At 41.6% G+C, this 24,775-nt stretch overlaps 1 protein-coding gene across 3 annotated transcripts in view; it reads left to right on the top strand.

Moving 5' to 3' along the window:
* The window catches only part of KCNQ1 (potassium voltage-gated channel subfamily Q member 1), a 507,180-nt gene that overhangs the window by 399,408 nt on the left and 82,997 nt on the right, over positions 1–24,775 (top strand). For all 3 annotated transcript variants that reach the window (XM_053720436.1, XM_053720437.1, XM_053720435.1), the window contains one exon: positions 13,310–13,432. In XM_053720436.1, coding sequence (XP_053576411.1) covers positions 13,310–13,432 — 123 coding nt within the window. The remainder of the gene's footprint in view (positions 1–13,309; positions 13,433–24,775) is intronic.

The raw sequence follows: 24,775 nt of genomic DNA, 5'->3' as shown, positions 1-24,775 counted from the left end.
CAACACGGACCTACTACCCACTTTCAGGATTCTGGAAAAGATCACTTGTTCTGCCGTGTGACGTGGACTGAGCGACGCCGCACCTCTCTCACTACTAGTGTAAATGTAAAGCCTTTTGCAACTAGAGAGTAGTTAACGAACAAATGAATTACAGCATTTTCATAGTTGTCCTCATTTATGTGTTGTTTGATCTATTAAAAGGAACTGTTCTTTATTGTATTTCTTACCAATACAACTAGAAATGAAAATGTGTTATTTTTAACGTGTTCGGAAATTAATGTACATGTCTAGTTCACGTTTGTTACTGTTGCTCTATCAGCGGTTAGGCACACCCATCCTTGCGCAGTTGCTTTTGGGACATATTAACCCTGAGTGATTGTATTGTCTCTCGCCTAGATTACAAGTTTTGCGATACAGAGTGTGCGAAACGAACGCAACAAAAGTTGCGTTATTTCACCCTCCATAGCGCTGCCATTACAAGTTTCTGAAAAGCCGCCTTGTGTGTGCAATATGGTGGCGATAAGCTCCATACCGCACAAAATCCAAGGGCTGCTTTGACTTCCTCGTGCACGCTTTCCCCATAGACATCAATGGGGAGAGAGTGTTGGAAAAAAACTAACACCTGAAGCGCGTTATGAAAAGCTCCGTAACGCAACCACATTGATGTCTATGGGGAAAAAAGCTTACGTTTAAACCTAACACCCTGATATAAACACCTAGTCTAAACACCCCTAATCTGCCGCCCCAACATCGCTGACACCGAAATAAAGTTAATAACGCCTAATCTGCCGCTCCCGGCATCACCACCACTAATAAGTTGTTAACCCCTATTCTGCCGCTCCCCGACATCGCCGCCACTAAATAAAGTTATTAACTCCTAAACCTTTGGCCTCCCACATTACCACCAATAAATAAACCTAATAACCCCTAAACCCTAAACCACCAGCCCCCCACATTGCAAAAAACTAAATTAAACTATTAACCCCTAAACCTAACAACCCCATAACTTTATATTAAAATTACAATATCCCTATCTTAAAATAAATAAAAACTTACATGTGAAATTAAAAAAACCTAAGTTTAAACTAACAATTAACCTAACATAACTATTATAATAAACTATTATACTAAAGTTAAAATAACTACCAATTAAAAAAACTAAATTACACATTAGAAAAAACTAACACTACTAAAATAATTTGTCTAAAATTACAAAAAAATTAAAAATACTAAATTACAAAAAATAACAAACACTAAATTATGAAAAATAACAAACAAAATTATCCAAAATAAAAACAATTACACCTAATCTAATAGCCCTATAAAAATAAAAAGCCCCCCCAAAATAAAAAAAAACCCTAGCCTACAATAAACTACCAATAACCCTTAAAAGGGCCTTTCTCCAACATTGGTGTGTCCGGTCCACGGCGTCATCCATAACTTGTGGGAATATTCTCTTCCCTAACAGGAAATGGCAAAGAGCACAGTAAAAGCTGTCCATATAGTCCCTCCAAGGCTCCGCCCACCCCAGTCATTCTCTTTGCCGCTGAACAAGCAGCATCTCCACGGAGATGGTGAAGAGTATGTGGTGTTTAGTTTCCAACAAGAATAGATAGCGATATTCAATACTCTCAGGGCTTGGCCTCAACTAGCAAAGGCCAGATTCATAAGATTCCAATCAGACAACATGACGACTGTTGCTTACATCAACCATCAGGGGGGAACAAGGAGTTCCCTGGCGATGAGAGAAGTGACCAAAATCATAAAATGGGCGGAGGATCACTCCTGCCACCTATCTGCGATCCACATCCCAGGAGTGGAAAACTGGGAGGCGGATTATCTGAGTCGTCAGACATTCCATCCGGGGGAGTGGGAACTCCACCCGGAGATATTTGCCCAGTTGACTCAATTATGGGGCATTCCAGACATGGATCTGATGGCGTCTCGTCAGAACTTCAAGGTTCCTTGCTACGGGTCCAGATCCAGGGATCCCAAGGCGACTCTAGTGGATGCATTAGTGGCGCCTTGGGCCTTCAACCTAGCTTATGTGTTTCCACCATTTCCTCTCATTCCCAGGCTGGTAGCCAGGATCAAACAGGAGAGGGCCTCGGTGATCTTGATAGCTCCTGCGTGGCCACGCAGGACTTGGTATGCAGACCTGGTGAATATGTAATCGGCTCCACCATGGAAGCTACATTTGAGACAGGATCTTCTAGTACAGGGTCCATTCGAACATCCAAATCTAGTTTCCCTCCAGCTGACGGCTTGGAAATTGAACGCTTGATTTTATCTAAGCGTGGGTTTTCGGATTCTGTGATAGATACTCTGGTACAAGCCAGAAAACCTGTAACTAGAAAAATTTACCATAAAATATGGAAAAGATATATCTGTTGGTGTGAATCCAAGGGATTCTCATGGAGTAAGATCAAAATTCCTAGGATCCTTTCTTTTCTTCAAGAAGGTTTGGATAAGGGATTATCAGCGAGTTCTCTAAAGGGACAGATTTCTGCTTTATCTGTCTTATTACACAAACGACTGGCAGCTGTGCCAGATGTTCAAGCTTTTGTTCAGGCTTTGGTCAGGATCAAGCCTGTTTACAGACCTTTGACTCCTCCCTGGAGTCTGAATTTAGTTCTTTCAGTTCTTCAAGGGGTTCCGTTTGAACCTATACATTCCATAGATATCAAGATGTTATCTTGGAAAGTTCTGTTTTTGGTTGCTATTTCTTCTGCTAGAAGAGTTTCTGAGTTATCTGCTCTGCAGTGTAATCCGCCCTATCTGGTGTTCCATTCAGATATGGTTGTTTTGCGTACTAAACCTGGTTTCCTTCCAAAGGTTGTTTCCAACAAGAATATTAACCAGGAAATAGTTGTGCCTTCTTTGTGTCCGAATCCAGTTTCAAAGAAGGAACGTTTGTTACACAATTTAGATGTAGTTCGTGCTTTAAAGTTCTATTTAGAAGCAACAAAGGATTTCAGACAAACGTCTTCTCTGTTTGTTGTTTATTCTGGCAAGAGGAGAGGGCAAAAAGCTACTGCTACCTCTCTTTCCTTTTGGCTGAAAAGCATCATCCAATTGGCTTATGAGACTGCCGTACAGCAGCCTCCCGAACGCATCACAGCTCACTCTACTAGGGCTGTGGCTTCCACATGGGCCTTCAAGAACGAGGCTTCTGTTGATCAGATATGTAAGGCAGCGACTTGGTCTTCCCTGCACACTTTTGCCAGATTCTACAAATTTGATACTTTGGGAATATTCTCTTCCCTAACAGGAAATGGCAAAGAGCACAGTAAAAGCTGTCCATATAGTCCCTCCAAGGCTCCGCCTACCCCAGTCATTCTCTTTGCCGCTGAACAAGCAGCATCTCCACGGAGATGGTGAAGAGTATGTGGTGTTTAGTTTCCAACAAGAATAGATAGCGATATTCAATACTCTCAGGGCTTGGCCTCAACTAGCAAAGGCCAGATTCATAAGATTCCAATCAGACAACATGACGACTGTTGCTTACATCAACCATCAGGGGGGAACAAGGAGTTCCCTGGCGATGAGAGAAGTGACCAAAATCATAAAATGGGCGGAGGATCACTCCTGCCACCTATCTGCGATCCACATCCCAGGAGTGGAAAACTGGGAGGCGGATTATCTGAGTCGTCAGACATTCCATCCGGGGGAGTGGGAACTCCACCCGGAGATATTTGCCCAGTTGACTCAATTATGGGGCATTCCAGACATGGATCTGATGGCGTCTCGTCAGAACTTCAAGGTTCCTTGCTACGGGTCCAGATCCAGGGATCCCAAGGTGACTCTAGTGGATGCATTAGTGGCGCCTTGGGCCTTCAACCTAGCTTATGTGTTTCCACCATTTCCTCTCATTCCCAGGCTGGTAGCCAGGATCAAACAGGAGAGGGCCTCGGTGATCTTGATAGCTCCTGCGTGGCCACGCAGGACTTGGTATGCAGACCTGGTGAATATGTCATCGGCTCCACCATGGAAGCTACATTTGAGACAGGATCTTCTAGTACAGGGTCCATTCGAACATCCAAATCTAGTTTCCCTCCAGCTGACGGCTTGGAAATTGAACGCTTGATTTTATCTAAGCGTGGGTTTTCGGATTCTGTGATAGATACTCTGGTACAAGCCAGAAAACCTGTAACTAGAAAAATTTACCATAAAATATGGAAAAGATATATCTGTTGGTGTGAATCCAAGGGATTCTCATGGAGTAAGATCAAAATTCCTAGGATCCTTTCTTTTCTTCAAGAAGGTTTGGATAAGGGATTATCAGCGAGTTCTCTAAAGGGACAGATTTCTGCTTTATCTGTCTTATTACACAAACGACTGGCAGCTGTGCCAGATGTTCAAGCTTTTGTTCAGGCTTTGGTCAGGATCAAGCCTGTTTACAGACCTTTGACTCCTCCCTGGAGTCTGAATTTAGTTCTTTCAGTTCTTCAAGGGGTTCCGTTTGAACCTATACATTCCATAGATATCAAGATGTTATCTTGGAAAGTTCTGTTTTTGGTTGCTATTTCTTCTGCTAGAAGAGTTTCTGAGTTATCTGCTCTGCAGTGTAATCCGCCCTATCTGGTGTTCCATTCAGATATGGTTGTTTTGCGTACTAAACCTGGTTTCCTTCCAAAGGTTGTTTCCAACAAGAATATTAACCAGGAAATAGTTGTGCCTTCTTTGTGTCCGAATCCAGTTTCAAAGAAGGAACGTTTGTTACACAATTTAGATGTAGTTCGTGCTTTAAAGTTCTATTTAGAAGCAACAAAGGATTTCAGACAAACGTCTTCTCTGTTTGTTGTTTATTCTGGCAAGAGGAGAGGGCAAAAAGCTACTGCTACCTCTCTTTCCTTTTGGCTGAAAAGCATCATCCAATTGGCTTATGAGACTGCCGTACAGCAGCCTCCCGAACGCATCACAGCTCACTCTACTAGGGCTGTGGCTTCCACATGGGCCTTCAAGAACGAGGCTTCTGTTGATCAGATATGTAAGGCAGCGACTTGGTCTTCCCTGCACACTTTTGCCAGATTCTACAAATTTGATACTTTTGCTTCTTCGGAGGCTATTTTTGGGAGAAAGGTTTTGCAAGCCGTGGTGCCTTCCGTTTAGGTAACCTGATTGGCTCCCTCCCTTCATCCGTGTCCTAAAGCTTTGGTATTGGTTACCACAAGTTATGGATGACGCCGTGGACCGGACACACCAATGTTGGAGAAAACAGAATTTATGCTTACCTGATAAATTACTTTCTCCAATGGTGTGTCCGGTCCACGGCCCGCCCTGGTTTTTTAATCAGGTTTGATGAATTTCTTTCTTTAACTACAGTCACCACGGCACCCTATGTTTTCTCCTTTTTTTCTCTTGTCCGTCGGTCGAATGACTGAGGTGGGCGGAGCCTAGGAGGGACTATATGGACAGCTTTTGCTGTGCTCTTTGCCATTTCCTGTTGGGGAAGAGAATATTCCCACAAGTTATGGATGACGCCGTGGACCGGACACACCGTTGGAGAAAGTAATTTATCAGGTAAGCATCTCTTTTACCTGTAAAAAAATACAAAGACCCCCCAAAAGTAAAACCCACCACCTAACCAACCCCCCAAAATAAAAAAACTAACTCTAACAAAAACCTAAGCTACCCATTGCCCTGAAAAGGGCATTTGGGCATTGCCCTTTAAAGGGCATTCAGCTCTTTTACATTGCCCTGAAAAGGTCATTCAGCTCTTTTACATTGCCCTGGAAAAGGCATTCAGCTCTTTTAAAAAAGCCCAAACCCTAATCTAAAAAAAAACCCACCCAAAAAGATTTCTGAAGTCCCGACATCCATCCTCATCCAGGCGGCATCTTCTATCTTCATCCAGGCAGCCTCTCCTATCTTCATCTCTGCAGCGTCTTCTATCTTCATCCTGGCGGCACAGATCGGATCCATCCTTGAAGATATCCGGCACAGAGCATACTCTTCATACGGCCACCGCCGTACACTGGATCTTCAATGCAAGGGAGCCTTTTCAAAATGGTGTCCCTTGCATTCCTATTGGCTGATTTGATTCTTGAAATTCAAATCAGCCAATAGGATGAGAGCTACTGAAATCCTATTGGCTGTTCAAATCAGCCAATAGAATGAGAGCTAATGAAATTCTATTGGCTATTAAAATCCTATTGGCTGATTTGAATTTCAAGAATCAAATCAGCCAATAGGAATGCAAGGGACACCATTTTGAAAAGGCTCCCTTGCATTGAAGATCCAGTGTACGGTGGTGACCGTATGAAGAGGATGCTCCGCGCCGGATGTCTTCAAGGATGGATCTGCTCCTCGCCTCCGGGATGAAGATAGAAGACGCCGCCTGGATGAAGACTTCTCGCTGCCTGGATGAGGATGGATGTCTGGACTTCAGAAACTGTGAGTGGATCTTCGGGGGGTTAGTGTTTTTGGGTGGTTGTTTTTTTTAGATTAGGGTTTGGGCTTAATGTAAAAGAGCTGAATGCCCTTTTAAGGGCAATGTCCATAAAAATGCAATTTTCAGGGCAATGGGTATCTTAGGATTTGTTAGATTTAGATTTTTTATTTTGGGGGGTTGGTTGGGTGGTGGGTTTTACTGTTGGGGGGTCTTTGTATTTTTTTACAGGTAAAAGATCTGATTTCTTTAGGGCAATGCCCGACAAAAGGCCCTTTTAAGGGCTATTGGTAGTTTATTGTAGGCTAGGGTTTTTTTTTTTGTTTTTGTGTTTTTTGTTTTATAGGGCTATTAGAATAGGAGTAATTGTTTTTATTTTGGATAATTTCATTTGTTATTTTTAGTAATTTAGTATTTTCTATTTTTTGTAATTTTAGGCTTTTTTAGTAGTGTTATTTTTTTTTTAATGTGTAATTTAGTATTTTTAATTGGTAGTTATTTTAATTTTAGTATAATAGTTATGTTAGGTTAATTTTAGTTTAAATTTAGATTTTTTTAATTTCACAGGTAAGTTTTTAATTATTTTAAGATAGGGATATTTTAATTTAAAGTTAGGGGTGATAGGTTTAGGGGTTAATAGTTTAATTCATTAGTGGCGATGTGGGGGGCTGGCGGATTCGGGGTTAATCAGTTTATTTAGTGTTGGCGATGTGGGGGGCTGGAGGTTTAGGGGTTAATAGGTTTAGTTAGTGGTGGCGGAATAGGGGTAAATAACTATTATAGTGGCGGGTATGTGAGCGGCTGTAACGTAAGCATTTTAGCCTCACCGCACAACTTGTAATACCGGTGCTATGGAAATCCCACACAAAAACGTCATTTTTTTTTGAGTGCGGGATTGACGTTGCGTTACAGGCTAAAATGCTTGCGGTATAGCTATACCGACAAGACTCGTAATGGCTGCGTTACTGTTTTTACGCTGAAATGGCCATTTTTTCCAGCGTTAAAACCATAAGGCAAAACTCGGAATATAGGTGTTATTTCTCCAACATTGGTGTGTCCGGTCCACGGCGTCATCCATAACTTGTGGGAACATTCTCCCCCCCAACAGGAAATGGCAAAGAGCACAGCAAAAGCTGTCCACACAGTCCCTCCCAGGCTCCGCCCCCCCCCAGTCATTCTCTTTGCCACTCTGAACAAGTAGCATCTCCACGGAGATGGTGAAGAGTATGTGGTGTTTAGTTGTAGTTTTTATTCTACTATCAAGAGTTTGTTATTTTAAAATAGTGCTGGTATGTACTATTTGCTCTGAAACAGAAAAAGATGAAGAGTTCTGTTTGTGAGAGGAGTATGATTTTAGCAGCAGTAACTAAAATCGATTGCTGTTCCCACACAGGACTGTTGAGATGAGATAACTTCAGTTGGGGGGAGCAGTTGGCAGACTTTTCTGCTTAAGGTATGACTAGCCATATTTCTAACAAGACTGTGTAATGCTGGAAGGCTGTCATTTTTCCCCTCATGGGGATCGGTAAGCCATTTTCTTAGTCTCAAACAGAATAAAGGGCTTAATATGGGCTATAAAACTGGTAGACACTTTTATGGGCTAGATCGATTGCTTTATTTAGGCATTTTATACAGTTTGATGTTGAAATTCACACTTTATAACTTTGGGGAACGTTTTTTTACGTCAGGCACTGGTTTAGACACCTTCTCAGTCAGCAAGGGCCTTCTCTGTAGTAGGCAGAGCCTCATTTTCGCGCCATTACTGGGCAGTTACTTTTGAGAGCAATACATGCAGCTCTCTATTGACAAGTTTAAGCCTGTTTAACATGTCTGTGCCTTCAGATAGACTATGTTCTGTGTGTATGGAAGCCAAAGTGTCTCCCCCTTCAAATATGTGTGATAATTGTGCCATAGCGTCCAAACAAAGTAAGGGCAGTACTGCCACAGATAGTAAAGTTGCCCAAGACGATTCATCAGATGAAGGGAGTAGACATTGTTCTACATCTTCTCCTTCTGTGTCTACACCAGTTTTGCCCACGCAGGAGACCCCTAGTACTTCTAGCGCGCCAATGCTTGTTACTATGCAACAATTGACAGCAGTAATGGATAACTCCATAGCAAATATTTTATCCAAAATGCCTGCATTTCAGATAAAGCGCGATTGCTCTGTTTTAAACACTGTAGAGCAGGAGGGCGCTGATGATAATTGCTCTGTCATACCCTCACACCAATCTGAAGTGGCTATGAGGGAGGTTTTGTCAGATGGGGAAATTTCTGATTCAGGAAGAATTTCTCAGCAGGCAGAGCCTGATGTTGTGACATTTAAATTTAAATTAGAGCATCTCCGCGCACTGCTTAAGGAGGTGCTATCTACTCTGGATGATTGTGACAACTTGGTCATCCCAGAAAAATTGTGCAAGATGGACAAATTCCTAGAGGTCCCGGTGCACCCCGACGCTTTTCCAATACCCAAGCGGGTGGCGGACATAGTGAATAAGGAGTGGGAGAAGCCTGGCATACCTTTTGTCCCTCCTCCTATATTTAAAAAATTATTTCCTATGGTCGACCCCAGAAAGGACTTATGGCAAACAGTCCCTAAGGTCGAGGGGGCAATTTCTACACTAGCCAAACGCACGACCATTCCTATTGAGGACAATTGTGCTTTCAAAGATCCTATGGATAAAAAATTGGAGGGTTTGCTTAAAAAGATTTTTGTACAGCAAGGTTACCTCCTTCAACCTATTTCGTGTATTATTCCTGTCACTACAGCAGCGTGGTTCTGGTTCGAAGAACTAGAAAAGTCGCTCAGTAGAGAGACTCCGTATGAGGAGGTTATGGACAGAATTCACGCACTTAAGTTAGCTAATTCCTTTATTTTAGATGCCGCTTTGCCGTTAGCTAGATTAGCGGCGAAAAAATTCAGGGTTTGCAATTGTGGCGCGCAGAGCGCTCTGGCTAAAATCTTGGTCAGCGGATGTATCTTCCAAGACAAAATTGCTTAATATCCCTTTCAAAGGTAAGACCCTCTTTGGGCCAGAATTGAAAGATTATTTCAGATATCACTGGGGGTAAGGGCCATGCCCTCCCACAAGATAGGCCTTTCAAGGCTAAGAATAAGTCCAATTTTCGTTCCTTTCGCAATTTCAGGAACGGACCGGCCTCCAACTCTGCAGCCTCTAGACAAGAGGGTAATGCTTCCCAGACCAAACTAGCTTGGAAACCGATGCAAGGCTGGAACAAGGGTAAACAGGCCAAGAAACCTGCTGCTGCTACCAAGACAGCATGAAGGGGTAGCCCCCGATCCGGGACCGGATCTAGTAGGGGGCAGACTCTCTCTCTTTGCTCAGGCCTGGGCAAGAGATGTTCAGGATCCCTGGGCACTAGAAATAGTCTCTCAGGGTTATCTTCTAGAATTCAAGGAACTTCCCCCAAGGGGAAGGTTCCACATCTCTCGTTTATCTTCAAACCAAATAAAGAGACAGGCATTCTTACATTGTGTAGAGGACCTGTTAAAAATGGGAGTGATACACCCAGTTCCAACTGTGGAACAAGGACTGGGGTTTTACTCAAATCTGTTTGTAGTTCCCAAAAAAGAGGGAACCTTCAGACCAATTCTGGATTTAAAGATTCTAAACAAATTTCTCAGAGTGCCATCGTTCAAAATGGAAACTATTCGAACGATTCTACCTACAATCCAGGAGGGTCAATTTATGACTACCGTGGATTTAAAGGATGCGTATCTACATATTCCTATCCACAAAGATCATCATCAGTTCCTAAGGTTCGCCTTTCTGGACAAACATTACCAGTTTGTAGCTCTCCCATTCGGGCTAGCCACTGCTCCAAGGATTTTCACAAAGGTACTCGGGTCCCTTCTAGCGGTTCTAAGACCAAGGGGCATTGCAGTGGCACCTTACTTGGACGACATTCTAATACAAGCGTCGTCTCTTTCAAGGGCAAAGGCTCACACAGACATCGTTCTGGCCTTTCTCAGATCTCACGGGTGGAAGGTGAGCATAGAAAAAAGTTCCCTGTCTCCGTCAACAAGAGTTCCCTTCTTGGGGACAATAATAGATTCTTTAGAAATGAAGATTTTCCTGACAGATGTCAGAAAGTCAAAGCTTCTAAACGCTTGTCAAGTTCTTCACTCTGTTCTACGGCCTTCCATAGCTCAGTGCATGGAAGTAGTAGGGTTGATGGTTGCAGCAATGGACATAGTTCCTTTTGCGCAAATTCATCTAAGACCATTACAACTGTGCATGCTCTAACAGTGGAATGGGGACTATACAGACTTGTCTCCAGTGATTCAAGTAGATCAGAAGACCAGAGACTCACTCCGTTGGTGGCTGACCCAGGATCACCTGTCCCAGGGAATGAGCTTCCGCAGACCAGAGTGGGTCATCGTCACGACCGACGCCAGTCTATTAGGCTGGGGCGCGGTCTGGGATTCCCTGAAAGCTCAGGGTCTATGGTCCAGGGAAGAGTCTCTTCTCCCGATAAACATTCTGGAACTGAGAGCGATATTCAATGCTCTCAGGGCTTGGCCTCAACTAGCAAAGGCCAGATTCATAAGATTCCAATCAGACAACATGACGACATCAATCATCAGGGGGGAACAAGGAGTTCCCTGGCGATGAGAGAGGTGACCAAAATCATCAAATGGGCGGAGGATCACTCCTGCCACCTATCTGCGATCCACATCCCAGGAGTGGAAAACTGGGAGGCGGATTATCTGAGTCGTCAGACCTTCCATCCGGGGGAGTGGGAACTCCACCCGGAGGTATTTGCCCAATTGACCCAATTATGGGGCATTCCAGACATGGATCTGATGGCGTCTCGTCAGAACTTCAAGGTTCCTTGCTACGGGTCCAGATCCAGGGATCCCAAGGCGACTCTAGTGGATGCATTAGTGGCGCCTTGGACCTTCAAGATAGCTTATGCGTTTCCACCGTTCCCTCTCATTCCCAGGCTGGTAGCCAGGATCAAACAGGAGAAGGCCTCTGTGATTTTGTTAGCTCCTGCGTGGCCACGCAGGACTTGGTATGCAGACCTGGTGAATATGTCATCGGCTCCACCATGGAAGCTACCTTTGAGACAGGATCTTCTAGTACAAGGTCCATTCGAACATCCAAATCTAGTTTCTCTCCAGCTGACGGCTTGGAAATTGAACGCTTGATGTTATCTAAGCGTGGGTTTTCGGATTCTGTGATAGATACTCTGGTACAAGCCAGAAAACCTGTGACTAGAAAGATTTACCATAAAATATGGAAAACATATATCTGTTGGTGTGAATCCAAGGGATTCTCATGGAGTAAGATTAAAATTCATAGGATCCTTTCCTTTCTCCAAGAAGGTTTGGATAAGGGATTGTCAGCGAGTTCTCTAAAAGGACAGATTTCTGCTTTATCTGTCTTGTTACACAAACGACTGGCAGCTGTGCCAGATGTGCAAGCTTTTGTTCAGGCTTTGGTCAGGATCAAGCCTGTTTACAGACCTTTGACTCCTCCCTGGAGTCTAAATTTAGTTCTTTCAGTTCTTCAAGGGGTTCCGTTTGAACCCTTACACTCCATAGATATCAAGTTGTTATCTTGGAAAGTTCTGTTTTTGGTTGCTATTTCTTCTGCGAGAAGAGTTTCTGAATTATCTGCTCTGCAGTGTAATCCGCCCTATCTGGTGTTTCATTCAGATAAGGTTGTTTTACGTACTAAACCTGGTTTCCTTCTAAAAGTTGTTTCCAACAAGAATATTAACCATGAAATAGTTGTGCCTTCTTTGTGCCCGAATCCAGTTTCAAAGAAGGAACGTTTGTTACACAATTTAGATGTAGTCTGTGCTTTAAAGTTCTATTTAGAAGCAACAAAGGATTTCAGACAAACATCTTCTCTGTTTGTCGTTTATTCTGGCAAGAGGAGAGGTCAAAAAGCTACTGCTACCTCTCTTTCCTTTTGGCTGAAAAGCATCATCCGATTGGCTTACGAGACTGCCGGACGGCAGCCTCCTGAACGAATCACAGCTCACTCTACTAGGGCTGTGGCTTCCTCATGGGCCTTCAAGAACGAGGCTTCTGTTGATCAGATATGTAAGGCAGCGACTTGGTCTTCTCTGCACACTTTTGCCAAATTCTACAAATTTGATACTTTTGCTTCTTCGGAGGCTATTTTTGGGAGAAAGGTTTTGCAAGCCGTGGTGCCTTCTGTTTAGGTAACCTGATTGGCTCCCTCCCTTCATCCGTGTCCTAAAGCTTTGGTATTGGTTCCCACAAGTTATGGATGACGCCGTGGACCGGACACACCAATGTTGGAGAAAACAGATTTATGCTTACCTGATAAATTACTTTCTCCAACGGTGTGTCTGGTCCACGGCCCGCCCTGGTTTTTTAATCAGGTTTGATAAATTTCTTTCCTTAACTACAGTCACCACCGCACCCTATAGTTTCTCCTTTTTTTCTCCTGTCCGTCGGTCGAATGACTGGGGGGCAGAGCCTGGGTGGGACTGTGTGGACAGCTTTTGCTGTGCTCTTTGCCATTTCCTGTTGGGGGGGGAGAATGTTCCCACAAGTTATGGATGACGCCGTGGACCGGACACACCGTTGGAGAAAGTAATTTATCAGGTAAGCATAAATTCTGTTTTTTTTTGTATTTGGACTAAACTATTGTATAAGAAAAAAGTTTCCTACGATCAGTTTGGTGTTTATCATTTAGCGTTTACTGAAGAGTACTGTATAGTGGGTTGATGTAAGTAATGTTTTACTAACGACGGGCATTTAAATTTGAGTTACAGTATAACACTGTGGTGCCTATTTGTTTTCTTTTTGAGGTGACACATTTACAGAGGTTGGTTACATTAAAAGGAGAATATTCATGAAATAATTACTTCTAGATCTAATAAATCGTTTTCTGTTTCTTTTCTGTTTTTCAGACAGCATGGAGGTGCTATGCAGCTGAAAATCCTGACTCTGCAACATGGAAAATATATATTCGAAAGGCACCCAAAAACCATCATCTTATTACACCTAGTCCCAAGCCAAAGAAATCTGCCTTGGTAATACTGAGCATGTACAAATAATATTGCATTATTCCGAGCATTCGCAATGCACTTAGCTGCCATCTCCCTCTGCTATAGTAACGAGCACTAATTCAGCCTTTAGGCTCAAGTGGTACAGCATCTGATTGCCTATATTGGGTGAGGGGACTAAACCCAGACCTGAACAATAAGTTCTATTTAAAACTGAAATTTTATTTAAATCTAACAATAGCTTAGATAATGGGCTAGACGTGGTACATGACAAGTGAGAAGGTATGTTGGGGGTCATTGGATTCCCAGCATATCATTTTAATACACTTTAGCCTTCTTTAAGTACATTAAATGCTATGATATTGCTACTCTAGAACCTCATTTATAACCATCCCTTAGTGTCCTCAGCAGGATATAAGTTAACAGGTTCTTGAACATAGAGAAACCTAGTTTACAACATGGCAGCACCAATAACTATATGGGGGCAAAACTTAACTTTTATTGCTTCAATATTTATACAACAAATGTTATTTAAAGAATAAATCTGCATGTTATTCTCAGGTTATTCTGCTCTTTGAGTATATCATAATAACTATCGTTTATTTAAAGGGACACTGAATCAAAATGTTATCTTTCATGATTCAGAAAGAGCCTGCAATTTTAAGCAACTTTCTAATTTACTCCTATTAACAATTTTTTTTCATTCCTTTGTTATCTTTATTTGAAAAGCAAGAATGTAAGTTTAGAAGCCGGCCCATTTTTGATTCACAACCTTGGTTGTGCTTGCTGATTGGTGGCTAAATGCTGTCCAGGGTGCTAAACCAAAAATTCGCTGGCTCCTTAGCTTAGATGCCTTCTTTTTCAAATAAATATAGCAAGAGAACAAAGACAAATTGGTAATAGGAGTATATTAGAAAGTTGCTTAAAGGGACTCTGAACCCCAATATTTTCTTTCATGATTCAGATAGAGCATACAATTTTAAGCAACTTTCTAATTTACTCCTATTATCAAATTTTCTTCAGTCTCTTGGTATGTTTATTTGAAAAGCAAGAATGTAAGTTTAGCTGCCGGCCCATTTTTTGTGAACAACTTGGGTTATCCTTGCTGATTGGACAGCACCAATAAACAAGTGCTGTCCATGGTCTGAACCAAAATTTTGCTGGCTCCTTAGCTTGGATGCCTTCTTTTCTTCTGTTAAGTGTGATCAGTCCACGGGTCATCATTACTTGTGGGATATTAACTGCTCCCCTACAGGAAGTGCAAGAGGATTCACCCAGCAGAGTTGCTATATAGCTCCTCCCCTCTACGTCACCCCCAGTCATTCTCTTGCACCCAACGACTAGATAGGATGTGTGAGAGGACTATGGTGATATATTTAGTTTTTATATCTTCAATCAAAAGTTTGTTATTTTATAATAGCACCGGAGTGTGTTATTCCTTCTCTGGTAGAATTTGAAGAAGAATCTACCTGAGTTTTTCTATGATTTTAGCCGGAGTAGTTAAGATCATATTGCTGTTTCTCGGCCATCTGAGGAGTGAGGTAAACTTCAGATCAGGGGACAGCAGGCAGATTAATCTGCAAAGAGGTATGTAGCAGTTTATTATTTTCTGACATGGAATTGATGAGAAAATCCTGCCATACCGTTATAATGTAAACTCAGCCTTGAATGCAGTAGATGTAGCTGATATCAGGCTGTCATGTATGTATATTTTACACTTCAGTTTTCTGGGAAATGGTACTTCTCTGGCTTTTAAACTGTATACATAGACTTAACCTATTTTGCAGGGACTTGCAATAGGTTTTAAATGACAATTAATTATTGAGGTAAAATGTTTTTTTGCTGGCATGTAAAAACGTTTTTTTCTCTGAGGTACTGGGTGAAAAAATGTTTTGGGCACTTTTTTTCCACTTGGCAATAGTTTTGATTTAAATTAGAGCAGTTCACTGATCCCTCTCACTGTTATGTGTGTGGGGGAGGGGCCATTTTGGTGCTTTCACTATGCATCAGAAAAACTCAGTCAGAGGTTCATTTTCTTCCTGCATGATCCGGTTCATCTCTACAGAGTTCAGGGATCTCAAGAGTCTTTTTTGAGGGAAGTAATCATACAGCAGAGCTGTGCTGATTGTATTGACTGTGATATAAAAAACGTTTATTTGTGTATTTTTTTTCTGCTGCCTGGGTTAGTTATCATTTGCTGAGGGGAACAATCCTTTGCTAAAACTGTATATTCTGACAAAGATTGATGCTATAACTTAATTATTTTATCTGTTATAATATTTTTCTGTGCTTCTTAAAGGCACAGTTCGTTTTCATATTATTTGTAAATTACTTTGAAAAGTATTTCCAAGTTGCTGTTTATTTGCTAGTGTGTTAAACATGTCTGATTCAGAGGAAGATATCTGTGCTATATGTGTTAATGCCAAAGTGGAGCCCAATAGAAATTTATGTACTAAATGTATTGATGCTACTTTAAAAAATAGTCAATCTGTACAAATTGAACATATTTCACCAAACAACGAGGGGAGAGTTATGCCGACTAACTCGCCTCACGTGTCAGTACCTGCATCTCCCGCTCAGGAGGTGCGTGATATTGTAGCGCCGAGTGCATCTGGGCGGCCATTACAAATCACATTACAAGATATGGCTACTGTTATGACTGAAGTTTTGGCTAAACTACCAGAACTAAGAGGTAAACGTGATCACTCTGGGATGAGAACAGAGTGCGCTGATAATGCAAGGGCCATGTCTGATACTGTGTCACAGTTTGCAGAACATGAAGACGGAGAGCTTCATTCTGTGGGTGACGGTTCTGATCCAAATAAACTGGACTCAGACATTTCAAATTTTAAATTTAAGCTTGAGAACCTCCGTGTGTTACTAGGGGAGGTATTAGCGGCTCTGAATGATTGTAACACAGTTGCAATCCCAGAAAAAATGTGTAGGTTGGATAAATATTTTGCGGTACCGACGAGTACTGACGTTTTTCCTATACCTAAGAGACTTACTGACATTGTTACTAAGGAGTGGGATAGACCCGGTGTGCCTTTCTCACCCCCTCCTATATTCAGAAAAATGTTTCCAATAGACGCCGCCACACGGGACTTATGGCAAATGGTCCCTAAGGTGGAGGGAGCAGTTTCTACTTTAGCTAAGCGTACCACTATCCCAGTGGAGGATAGCTGTGCTTTTTCAGATCCAATGGATAAAAAATTAGAGGGTTACCTTAAGAAAATGTTTGTTCAACAAGGGTTTATATTGCAACCTCTTGCATGTATTGCGCCTGTCACGGCTGCAGCAGCATTTTGGTTTGAGTCTCTGGAAGAGACACTTCAATCATCCACACTAGATGACATCACACACAAACTTAAATTCCTTAAGTTAGCTAATTCATTTATTTCAGATGCCGTAGTACATTTAACTAAACTTGCGGCTAAAAATTCAGGATTCGCCATTCAGGCACGCAGAGCTCTGTGGCTAAAATCCTGGTCAGCTGATGTTACGTCTAAATCTAAATTGCTTAATATTCCTTTCAAAGGGCAGACCTTATTCGGGCCCGGCTTGAAAGAGATTATTGATGACATTACAGGAGGTAAAGGTCATGCCCTGCCTCAGGACAAGGCCAAAGCCAAGGCTAGACAGTCCAATTTTCGTTCCTTTCGTAATTTCAAAGCAGGAGCAGCATCAACTTCCTCTGCACCAAAACAGGAAGGAGCTGTTGCTCGCTACAGACAAGGCTGGAAACCTAACCAGTCCTGGAACAGGGGCAAACAGGCCAGAAAACCTGCTGCTGCCCCTAAGACAGCATGAATTGAGGGCCCCCGATCCGGGACCGGATCTAGTGGGGGGCAGACTTTCCCTCTTCGCCCAGGCTTGGGCAAGAGATGTTCAGGATCCCTGGGCGTTAGAGATCATATCTCAGGGATACCTTCTGGACTTCAAATCCTCTCCCCCAAGAGGGAGATTTCATCTGTCAAGGTTGTCAACAAACCTAACAAAGAAGGAAGCGTTTCTACGCTGCGTACAAGATCTTTTATTAATGGGAGTGATCCATCCAGTTCCGCGGTTGGAACAAGGACAAGGGTTTTACTCAAATCTGTTTGTAGTTCCCAAAAAAGAGGGAACCTTCAGGCCAATCTTGGATTTAAAGATCCTAAACAAATTCCTAAGAGTTCCATCGTTCAAGATGGAAACTATTCGAACAATTTTGCCCATGATCCAAGAGGGTCAGTACTTGACCACAGTGGATTTAAAGGATGCTTACCTTCACATACCGATTCACAGAAGTCATTACCGGTATCTAAGGTTTGCCTTTTTAGACAGGCATTACCAGTTTGTAGCTCTTCCATTCGGACTGGCTACGGCTCCAAGAATCTTCACAAAGGTTCTGGGCACTCTTCTGGCGGTACTAAGACCGCGAGGAATTTCAGTAGCTCCGTACTTAGACGACATACTGATACAAGCTTTCAAACTGCCAAATCTCATACAGAGATAGTACTGGCATTTCTAAGGTCGCATGGATGGAAAGTGAACGAAGAGAAAAGTTCTCTCTTTCCACTCACAAGAGTTCCCTTCCTGGGGACTCTGATAGATTCTGTAGAAATGAAGATTTACCTGACAGAGGACAGGTTAACAAAACTTCAAAGTGCATGCCGTGTCCTTCATTCCATTCAAGAGACCAGAAATTCTCTTCTATGGTGGCTTTATCGGCCACATCTGTCCAGGGGAATGCCATTCAGCAGGCCAGACTGGTCAATTGTAACAACAGACGCCAGCCTACTAGGTTGGGGCGCTGTCTGGAATTCTCTGAAGGCTCAGGGACTATGGAATCAGGAGGAGAGTCTTCTTCCAATAAACATTCTGGAATTGAGAGCAGTCCTCAATGCTCTTCTGGCTTGGCCCCAGTTAGCAACTCGGGGGTTCATCAGGTTCCAGTCGGACAACATCACGACTGTAGCTTATATCAACCATCAGGGAGGGACAAGAAGCTCCCTAGCAATGATGGAAGTATCGAAGATAATTCGCTGGGCAGAGTCTCACTCTTGCCACCTGTCTGCAATCCACATCCCGGGAGTGGAGAACTGGGAGGCGGATTTCTTAAGTCGTCAGACTTTTCATCCGGGGGAGTGGGAACTTCATCCAGAGGTCTTTGCCCAAATACTTCGACGTTGGGGCAAACCAGAGATAGATCTCATGGCGTCTCGACAGAACGCCAAGCTTCCGCGCTACGGGTCCAGATCCAGGGATCCGGGAGCGGTCCTGATAGATGCCTTGACACCACCATGGACCTTCAGGATGGCTCATGTGTTTCCACCTTTCCCGATGCTTCCTCGATTGATTGCCAGAATCAAACAGGAGAAAGCATCAGTGATTCTAATAGCGCCTGCATGGCCACGCAGGACTTGGTATACAGATCTGGTGGACATGTCATTCTGTCCACCTTGGTCGTTACCTCTGAAACAGGACCTTCTGATTCAGGGTCCTTTCAAACATCAAAATCTAACTTCTCTGAAGCTGACTGCTTGGAAATTGAACGCTTGATCTTATCAAGGCGTGGTTTTTCTGAGTCAGTTATTGATACCTTAATACAGGCTAGGAAGCCTGTTACCAGAAAGATTTACCATAAAATATGGCGTAAATACCTATATTGGTGCGAATCCAAAGGTTACTCTTGGAGTAAGGTTAGGATTCCTAGGATATTGTCTTTTCTACAAGAAGGTTTAGAAAAGGGGTTATCCGCTAGTTCCTTAAAGGGACAGATCTCAGCTCTGTCCATTCTGTTACACAAGCGTCTGTCAGAAGTTCCAGACGTTCAGGCTTTTTGTCAGGCTTTGGCCAGGATTAAACCTGTGTTTAAAGCTGTGGCTCCACCATGGAGTTTAAACCTTGTTCTTAACGTTTTACAGGGTGTTCCGTTTGAACCCCTTCATTCCATTGATATAAAGTTGTTATCTTGGAAAGTTCTATTTTTAATGGCTATTTCCTCGGCTCGAAGAGTCTCTGAGTTATCAGCCTTACATTGTGATTCTCCTTATTTGATTTTTCACTCGGATAAGGTAGTTCTGCGTACTAAGCCTGGGTTCTTACCTAAGGTAGTCACTAACAGGAATATCAATCAGGAGATTGTTGTTCCATCCTTGTGCCCAAATCCTTCTTCGAGGAAGGAACGTCTTTTGCACAATCTGGATGTAGTTCGTGCCCTTAAATTTTATTTACAGGCAACTAAAGATTTTCGACAAACGTCTTCCCTGTTTGTCGTTTACTCTGGTCAGAGGAGAGGTCAAAAAGCTTCTGCTACCTCTCTCTCTTTTTGGCTTCGTAGCATAATTCGTTTAGCTTATGAGACTGCTGGACAGCAGCCTCCTGAAAGAATTACAGCTCATTCCACTAGAGCTGTGGCTTCCACTTGGGCCTTTAAGAATGAGGCCTCTGTTGAACAGATTTGCAAGGCTGCAACTTGGTCTTCGCTTCATACTTTTTCCAAATTTTACAAATTTGACACTTTTGCTTCCTCGGAGGCTATTTTTGGGAGAAAGGTTCTTCAGGCAGTGGTTCCTTCTGTATAAAGAGCCTGCCTATCCCTCCCGTCATCCGTGTACTTTTGCTTTGGTATTGGTATCCCACAAGTAATGATGACCCGTGGACTGATCACACTTAACAGAAGAAAACATAATTTATGCTTACCTGATAAATTCCTTTCTTCTGTAGTGTGATCAGTCCACGGCCCGCCCTGTTTTTTAAGGCAGGTAAATATTTTTTAAATTATACTCCAGTCACCACTACACCCTTGGCTTCTCCTTTCTCGTTGGTCCTTGGTCGAATGACTGGAGGTGACGTAGAGGGGAGGAGCTATATAGCAACTCTGCTGGGTGAATCCTCTTGCACTTCCTGTAGGGGAGCAGTTAATATCCCACAAGTAATGATGACCCGTGGACTGATCACACTACAGAAGAAAGGAATTTATCAGGTAAGCATAAATTATGGTTTTTTTTTCCAAATAAAGATAGCAAGAGAACGAAGAAAAATTGATAATAGGAGTAAATTCGAAAGTTGCTTAAAATAACATGCTTTATCTAAATCATGAAAGAAAAAAATTGGGTTTAGTATCCCTTTAATGTTTTGTGTCCCTTTAACTCTGAGATTATCACTTTAAGCACATGCCTCACTTCCACTGATGGGCCAATCAAGCATATAGACAGAGAGAACTTACATATCAGTGTAGCCTATACCAGCATATATGTGATTGGCACTGAGGGGAGAGCATTGAAAGCGCATTAAATTAAGCATTAAAAAATGCTAAAGCAGGTTTTTATTTTTTTAGAATCCACTGTGCTGCAAAATGCTCTTTACAATATATATATATATATATATATATGGGGTTACAAAAGGATTATAGAGATGGCGCTATTAGAATTAGGTGATGAAGTGAGAGGTAATGAGTCTCAGTATATAACAGATAATCTAATGATGTCAGCACTTAAATGTTAGAGCAAAGAAAAAATGCTGCAAAAAATATCAATAGGGACCTTTAAACAAATGAAATTATAAATTTAAAAGGTAGAATATATTGTAGGAACCTGTGTAAGGTCTATAAAGGTACAGTCACTTATAATTTTCACAATGAAATAGATGTTTTTCTTCTTATAATCCGGTAAGATCCCCCTAAGGATATGCACTTACTTCAAAGACCCTCAATCAAATGAGGTAAGGATGATTCAGAAATGCTGTGCAAAGGTATTGCCTCTTGAATATGCAGTCTCTGGCAGAAGGAACTTTCTTTCTGGATAGGAGCTTGTGCCTGTCTTGGTGTCCTGGTAGAAGTGAACTTCCAATAGGTTTCCCCAAATCATGCAAAAAAGTCTTAATCTGTCCTGGTTGCAACCGCTGATTATCTTCACTGTGAGGGATTCACAGACTGTTTGTTCCTGGTGCTTCTGATAAGTCACCTGACCTTCTCTTTGATTCAGAGGTCAGGGGTGATGATCCGTTCTGGTGATGTAGTTATCCTTTTTTTTGTTTTCCTTTCTTCTTATAGCCCAAATATTGTTTTCATCTGGGTTCCCTCAGACTTCTTAAGGTTTGAAGAAATCTTTGGTCAGTGTTTAGCAGTAACACCGTATTCCCTGAAGTTACCAAAGGTAGATTTTAACTTGCAGGGTCAGGAGAAAAGTTTAAAGTTGCAGGGTCAAACAGCTTTGTGACAGTAGTAAATGAAGTTTAGTAGAGTGTAGCAGGTCCCATTCAACGCGTTTCACCCTTCTGGGCTTTATCAAGTTCTTGATAAAGCCCAGAAGGGTGAAACGCGTTGAATGGGACCTGCTACACTCTACTAAACTTCATTTACTACTGTCACAAAGCTGTTTGACCCTGCAACTTTAAACTTTTCTCCTGACCCTGCAAGTTAAAATCTACCTTTGGTAACTTCAGGGAATACGGTGTTACTGCTAAACACTGACCAAAGATTTCTTCAAACCTTAAGAAGTCTGAGGGAACCCAGATGAAAACAATATTTGGGCTATAAGAAGAAAGGAAAACAAAAAAAAGGATAACTACATCACCAGAACGGATCATCACCCCTGACCTCTGAATCAAAGAGAAGGTCAGGTGACTTATCAGAAGCACCAGGAACAAACAGTCTGTGAATCCCTCACAGTGAAGATAATCAGCGGTTGCAACCAGGACAGATTAAGACTTTTTTGCATGATTTGGGGAAACCTATTGGAAGTTCACTTCTACCAGGACACCAAGACAGGCACAAGCTCCTATCCAGAAAGAAAGTTCCTTCTGCCAGAGACTGCATATTCAAGAGGCAATACCTTTGCACAGCATTTCTGAATCATCCTTACCTCATTTGATTGAGGGTCTTTGAAGTAAGTGCATACCCTTAGGGGGATCTTACCGGATTATAAGAAGAAAAACATCTATTTCATTGTGAAAATTATAAGTGACTGTACCTTTATAGACCTTACACAGGTTCCTACAATATATTCTACCTTTTAAATTTATAATTCATTTGTTTAAAGGTCCCTATTGATATTTTTTGCAGCATTTTTTCTTTGCTCTAACATTTAAGTGCTGACATCATTAGATTATCTGTTATATACTGAGACTCATTACCTCTCACTTCATCACCTAATTCTAATAGCGCCATCTCTATAATCCTTTTGTAACCCTATCTCTTTGGGAGGTATTGGAAAATCCTCCGACTATTAGGAGATTGGCAGCTTATATGAAACAATAGGTGTTTTTTACGTATATAGGGGTATTTATAATTATAATACAAGTGTCTTAAACCTATAGGAGCGCTGTTGGGTTAACTAAGAGGTTTACCCCTTTTAGTTTTCTGTCTTTCACCACATATATATATATATATATATATATATATATATGTGTGTGTGTGTTAACATGGGAATAGGCCCTCAATTCCTCCTTTATTTGTTTGATACATTTGGTTCTGTCTCTTAAAAATATTGTATCATCCTTGTACTTTTATCTTTTGTACCCATGGACAGCGCAGCAGGATTTGTTGGCGCTTCATTAATAAAGTATAATTTTATAAATATATATATATATATGCATGTGTATATGTATGTGTGTGTATATATATATATATATATATATATATATATATATATAGGCAGAGATTGGTGTATGTGCACTCTCACCAACGTTCTACAACTGTCAGGGTGCTGTACGGAGAATTATAAAAAAAAGCAAAAAGAAGCACTCACTGAATCTTCATCAAAAAGTGACAAAACTTTTAATGCAGTTTGTGACGTTTCGGGACAGCAACAGTCCCTTCCTCTGACAAATTAACACTGAACAAAAGCAGCCTTTAAATAGGCTCCCAAACACACTCCCCACAAGATCAGCCAATCCCGGCTGAATAATTGAACACACCCATATAGTGACCAATGAAAGAAAGTGATACATATTGTGCAAGTGAATGTTATAAAATAATCGATCAAAACAATACTTAAAAACCAATCCTCTTTGGACCCCATCGCTGGTGGTCATGCCCCCTACATGCAAAAAACATCCTATGCAGTTATCAACCAACTAAGTTACTGATATAGCTCATAAAATCGTCCAAAATGTATAACCAATCAAACGTTGAGTTACAATGGGCTCTAATACGTCATTCGCTCTGTTACTGATCCGCTCCTTGTTGCTAGGGACGCAATCAACAGCGCATCTACAGCTACCAGAAAATAAAATAAAACAAAGACACAAAACCCAATACAAAAGTAGCGCATAGCTCACTAAGTGTACCAAACATGTAACCCCCGGATCTCCTCACCAGAGAACAAAAGGCAAACATCCAACATAGCGTGTGTGCCGCGGCTAAACTCTGCTTAGTATTTTGGCTTGAATATATATGTATATATTCCCAGCAACTAAAAGACCAAAACATCTACATTCATCGCTACATGGGCACTCAACAGTCGCATATATGTAACAGATCGCCATATGAAAAGCTATAAAAGTTGTAAACAAAGACCTATCCAATGGCTAAGTGCCATGTCATGTCACAATGGGCGTGTGTATAGAGGCGTATATGTCTCAGCATATTTCTGTCTAATATGCTGGCATCCTAATCTTCACTACCAAAAGCGAGAATAACCATGTGTCAAGTTATATAAATAAGCCTATTGCTCAAATCATTGTGTAGATCTACATTCGTATTGTTGTCAGATCGTCATATATGGATAGGTTACCAGAATATAAATCAGACAGAGTATCATGCCCAAATGGGCATGTGACTAAATTCTATTGCGTAAATAAATATGCCTATTGTTCAAATCATTATGTGTATCTTCTTTGATGTTGTAGGTATTATCAGATCGCCATATGTGGAGAGGTTACAAGATGTAAATAAGACCGGATTGGCCAATAGCTGAGTGTCATGCCCAAGTGGGCGTGTAACTAAATTATATTACGTAAATAAATAGGCCCATTGCTCAAATCGTTATGTGAATCTACATTCGTATTGTATATGTAATCAGATCACTATATGTGGGTAGGTTACCAGAATCTAAATAAGACCGAATTAGTCAATAACTGAGTGTCATACCCAAATGGATGTGTGACTAAATAAATGAAAATGAAAAAATAAAAAATAAAAATAAATAAAATAAAATAAAACGTGTATACCACAGCGTGTCTCTGCCCTAAACCCGGACAAAGTAGTGTTTACTGCCAAAACTTAATGAACCATGTTGCTTAGTGATCATCTATCTAATGTGAATAATAAAGATAGCAAGTGATTAACTATGTCAGATAGAAAGGAGGATGATCACTATGCTCTAATCTCCAAAACCACCAAGCAATGTGCCAAATTGCGAATACTAATATACAGCACCTACACAT

Source organism: Bombina bombina, chromosome 7 (assembly GCF_027579735.1).
Source record: "Bombina bombina isolate aBomBom1 chromosome 7, aBomBom1.pri, whole genome shotgun sequence".
In the NCBI taxonomy this organism is placed as follows: domain Eukaryota; kingdom Metazoa; phylum Chordata; class Amphibia; order Anura; family Bombinatoridae; genus Bombina; species Bombina bombina.
Note: the sequence above shows the minus strand (reverse complement) of the source record. Positions and strands in the feature narration are given on the sequence as shown.